General features: G+C 42.6%; 1 protein-coding gene across 1 annotated transcript in view; it reads right to left on the bottom strand.

Moving 5' to 3' along the window:
• The window catches only part of RALGAPA2 (Ral GTPase activating protein catalytic alpha subunit 2), a 292,479-nt gene that overhangs the window by 116,521 nt on the left and 171,068 nt on the right, over window positions 1-4,890 (bottom strand). Inside the window, exon 28 of the mRNA XM_015596875.2 lies at window positions 716-826. Within this exon, the coding sequence (XP_015452361.1) occupies window positions 716-826 (111 nt within the window). The remainder of the gene's footprint in view (window positions 1-715; window positions 827-4,890) is intronic.

Below are 4,890 nucleotides of genomic sequence, written 5' to 3'. Positions count from 1 at the left end.
TTCCCTGTAATAGCACATGGAGACAAACCAAATTTCCTTGAAGAGTTAGCACTGGCTATGTAAAAAGCAGGGTACATTTTAAAAAGTACAGCTATAAAAACTGGCAGGAATAGATGTGCTTTACCACGAGGCACCTAGAGGGGTGAGGATACCTGCTCCTGTACAAGCAAACATCCCCAAATGTAACCAACCTCCAGGATATTATCACTGAGATGATTCTTCCTGTTCCTTCTGTCCCTCTCCTCTACCAATTACCTTCACAGAGGGTATTATAGCAGTAATCTCATTACAGCTGGGTAATCATGCTATGGCAGAAAGCGTGGGCTTCAGCCTGGGAGAGACTCCTGTTTTACACAACAGACCCCTCCCCACACACACACAGAGGGCATCATAACCAGCTGCCTACTCCTTGTTGGCACCATCCAAATTACTCTGGATGAATGAAGCCCAATCTACAAAAGGTCTCTTTGTTGCGGTCGTGCCTTTCAAACTCCCCAAGTGTAAGACTCTGCCCTAGAACACTGGTGGTTTCTTTACACAGTGCCTGAAATAACAGCTAAGAAGAATCAGTGCAATTCAATCTTAAAATGAATGACTCATATGGCAATTTAATAGTTGGTTCTCCAATAATTATTTGAGTATCTATAATTAATTAAATATCAAATATAATAAAAAGGAAATGCTAATAGTTTAGCATAACAGGAAAGAGACTTACTTCTGCAATTTTCAGAGGCAGAGAGGTTTCAAACATCTGAAGCTTTTCCCAGTAGGAAACCAGCAACTGAAGAACATCACAAGCTGCCTGAGCCACGATTTTGTTAGGAAACTATGAAAAGAAACAAAACCCCAAACTAAATAACCTAACTTAACATGTACATTATTCCTAAAGAAGAACAAAACAATTATTTCTTTCCAGCTCCATTTAGAGATACCATTCCTTGTTTCGCATTAAATTTGTGAAAAATGTGTCCTATTATCAGATCATCATTCTATAAATGCCTCTTGTCTAGACCAGCTGTATTAATTTATATAACATTCTATAGAGACAAGCAGCTATCATTTAATCATTTGGAAATTAAAACCATAATTTCAAATGTCTTATTAAGATAACATAAATCATGTTTTGACTATTAGAGAAAATTAAAATGCAGTGCATTATTGACTGTCCCCTGTGTGCTGAACCTTTTACAAGACTTTTACTCATTTTAGTACTGAAAAATCCTCATTAACAGCTCTGTAAGTCAGATGCTATCTTCATTTCACACATAGAGACACCGGGATTGATCAAATGACTTTTTATCCTAGGAAATTAAACTTAAGCAACATGTGTAACATAAGTGTGTGAAAAACTTGGGACTATGAGACCATGATTCACAAATTATGGTATGTTCAATTACTTTGCGTATGTTTTCTGAGCCTGTGTGTGTCCGAGGTCCTCTGGTTGCTTTCATTTCTTGTGAGATGGCATGTCAAAGGGGCAGCACCTGCAAGGACTGACTGTTGAGCATGTATGAAAAAGAGGAGGGAGGGTATCTTGTGCTTCTCTCCCTGGCCAGAACCTGGGGCTACACTGCTATCCATATCTTATTATTTGGGGCAGAAAAGTTTGTAACTGATTCTGTGTCCCTGTCTAGGGAAACTTCTAGTTATGTATCTTAGTTATTTCCACACCAGGAGCTCCAAGTCACATGAAGCAGACACCAGTTGACTTGGGTACCACACAACACAGAAAAGCTAACATTTAGCATCTCAGTGACTAATGCAGAAGGTAAGGAAGAAGGTAAGGGAAAAGTGACTAAATTTAATTCTACAGAATAGTTACTGACTACCCCTTCCTGACAGATGCAAACCCAGAGATATAGCATCTGCACCCAGAGGGCTCTTCACAGCCTCCTCCGGCCATCCAGGCCTCAGATGACCTTCATCCGTCTAACACTCTGGCTTGTTTCTGCCTTAGGGAATTTATATCTGCTCCTTGTTTGCCTGGGGCACTCATTCTCCAGATTTCTATGTGGCTGATGCAGCCACATCTTTTAGATCATGGCACTAAATGTCATTGCCTCCTCAATGCCTCCATATCCACCCAAAGAAGGGTCGACTCGCCCCCTCCAGCTCTTCAGTTTCATCCTGTTCCTGTTACAGTTCCTTTGTGGTGTTAAGGGCTGTTAGAGATGATCTTTTGTGTTTGTCTGCTTGCTATTTTGTGTTTATTTTCTTGCATTTTGTTCATCATTATATTCCTAATGCCTAGCACAGCTCCCTGAGGAGAAATGCATGGTGTGTTTGAGGTAACGATGGAACATGGAGGGAGTGGAAAAAGATGAGTGGGCACTGGGTGTGTTTTTGCTGCATCATGGTGGTCAAGTCACAGGGTAGAAACAAAGATGGCATGGCTCTTACATCTAGAAACTGAAAACAGACAAGAGGGCAATGAAAAAATGAGAGCTATGGCAGACAAGAAAAAAGCGCTAGGGGTAGAGAGGGATGAGGCCTGAGGTAGAGGGGGACAGAGAAGGCATTGTGGAGGGAGGGGAAAGGTGAGCTGAGCCTGGAAAAATGCAGAGGGAGCGTGTTTCCTTTGAGGCAGTGGACAGCAGGGCACAGGCACTGAGGGCTGCAAGTGCAGTAGTATTACTGACACACAGAGTGCTGTGGAGAATGGTGGGGATGAAATAAAACACTCACTCAACTCACTCACTCACTCACTCACTCAACTCACTCACCCACTCACCCAGTACGTATTCATTGAGTACTGACAGTGTGCCAGCCCTGAATTAAAAGCATAAGGTACAAGATAAACAGGGTAGATAGAGTTTGTAGTCTGAAGAAACTGACAGCCTCATGGAGCAGGCAGGGATCCACTTCTGTATATCTCCAAAGACCATGCCCGATATGCTAGTCTGTGGTCATGTGGTCAGGCCTGTGTATAGACTGATCTCTCCGGCAGCAGCATGGAGGGCAGATCTGTTGTCCCTGGAACTAGGACTTCTGTCCATGAGTTTTCCTCTGTTATTCAAAATAGTTAAAGGGAGACTGCTTTGGCTGATCCTAGCCCTCCAATTTCTTAGCAATTCAAGCTGGAGCAAGTTCCTTTGTTTCCTTAATCACCCTTTTATTTCTAAAATAGAAGGAGCAGCAGCACACATAGAGCTGAAGGAATGCAACAGGACAGTCCATGCTCTGCTGGGACACCCTGATTGAGTAAGAACTCAATACATGGCAGATACATTTTTTTTCTGGTGACTTAAGTTTTTCCTCACAAGTAGAGAAAAATTACAGATATTTTTGAAACTTTGTAGAAATACTAAGAAAAAAATATAAGCCCTCGTATCCTTCTCATTATCGATTTCCATCTTTCTTCCGTATTACATAGAACCATACATGGTAGAAGGCTAGATATATAGATGTAGATATATATATACATCTCTTTCATTCCAAGATACCATCAAATTATTTACAGCTTTTCTAAGAAAGGGATGGGGTGGGGGAACCATATTACATTTCTACATTTAAGAAAAATTAAAATTTGAAAAACATCTTAAAATAAAAAAAAATAAGATTAAAAATGAACTGGAATCTACACAGATTTACAACTGATATCCAGCTTTTTTCACTTGGGAGTCAGGGGGACTGTCTTGCACACCACGATTGTGCAAAATCCCAGACATGGGACCAGAGAATGTCCTGTGTTTGACCCTGGCAAGCTCCTTCATTCCCAATAAGCTCATTTTCCTCATCTGTGAAACAGAGGAAGCAATAACCCTTCATCTCATATGGTAGTTCTAAGGATTAAATATAATGACGAAGGTCAGGGGTCAGCACCCTGCTCAGGCCAGAGGGAGCACTCCTAAGTGATATCTTGGTTTGATCAATTTCCCATTCCTCTCCACAGGGATCCTCAGCAAGCATTTTCCCAGCTCTCATGATACAACTGGCAACCCCAAATGTGAAGGAGAGAAGGGGGCCAGAGGGCACAGAAGGCTTTGAGTTTGGTCAGGAAGAGGGATGAGTGAGGAGAGCTGCCATGAAATCAGCCTGCAAAGGAAGGCAGGCTGTAAAGGAAGGCTGGATGTTCACCCACAGGCAGGGGACACCCCTAGTTAATTATCCTGTGGGTTCACACACGAAGGGTTGCACAGGGGCTGTTCGATGGCTGCATGTTGACTATTTCAAGTGTCAGCTGCAATGGCTGTTACAATTATAGCCCCTGTGGCAGGCAGCAGAGAAGGGCAAGCAAGAGCCTGGACACTGGTGTCGGATGGATAGTTCAAGATTTGGACTTTGGCTTGGCCAGGTTGTTGCTCTAGAGCCCAGAACAAGTTCCTTAACTCTCCTGCACCTTATTCCTCCACTATAAAATGAGACAATCACCTAGTAACTAAGAACTTCCACAAACCCTCAGAACAGTGCCTGGCAGGGGCTAGGCACTCACTGGTTCTGGAGGGGAACTAGTAGCAATGCTTAATTATTATCACCATTTTCTAAGCAGGAGCCAGGAAAGAACTCAGCTGGATTTGAGCTCTGGTTTAGGAAGTGGCATAAGAGCACATATAAAAGTTGAGTTTTGCCTTTTATGTCACACAGATCTGCTCTCAGTGCTGATTGCATCACGTATGTCTGCATGGCAGTAGGCTCCTGACCTGATTTCTCTGGACCTTTCTGTCCTCTGCTGTGACAAAGGTATTGTAACATTTACCTTGCAGAGCTGTTGTGAAGCTTAACAAAAGTATTTAGAGACTTTACCATGAATCTGACCCAGCGTGAATGCCCAGTAAATGTCAGCTCTTCTCATTAACAAAGCAAAGGAAGAAAGACACCCTATATGTGCTCAAGGCCCAGCTGAACAGTGAGCACTCAGGGCCACTAACCAGGGCTGTCAGTTCTCTTTGT

Source organism: Pteropus alecto, unplaced genomic scaffold (assembly GCF_000325575.1).
Source record: "Pteropus alecto unplaced genomic scaffold, ASM32557v1 scaffold45, whole genome shotgun sequence".
NCBI lineage: Eukaryota > Metazoa > Chordata > Mammalia > Chiroptera > Pteropodidae > Pteropus > Pteropus alecto.
The sequence above is the reverse complement of the archived record's forward strand: the minus strand, read 5'-3'. Positions and strand labels throughout refer to the sequence as shown.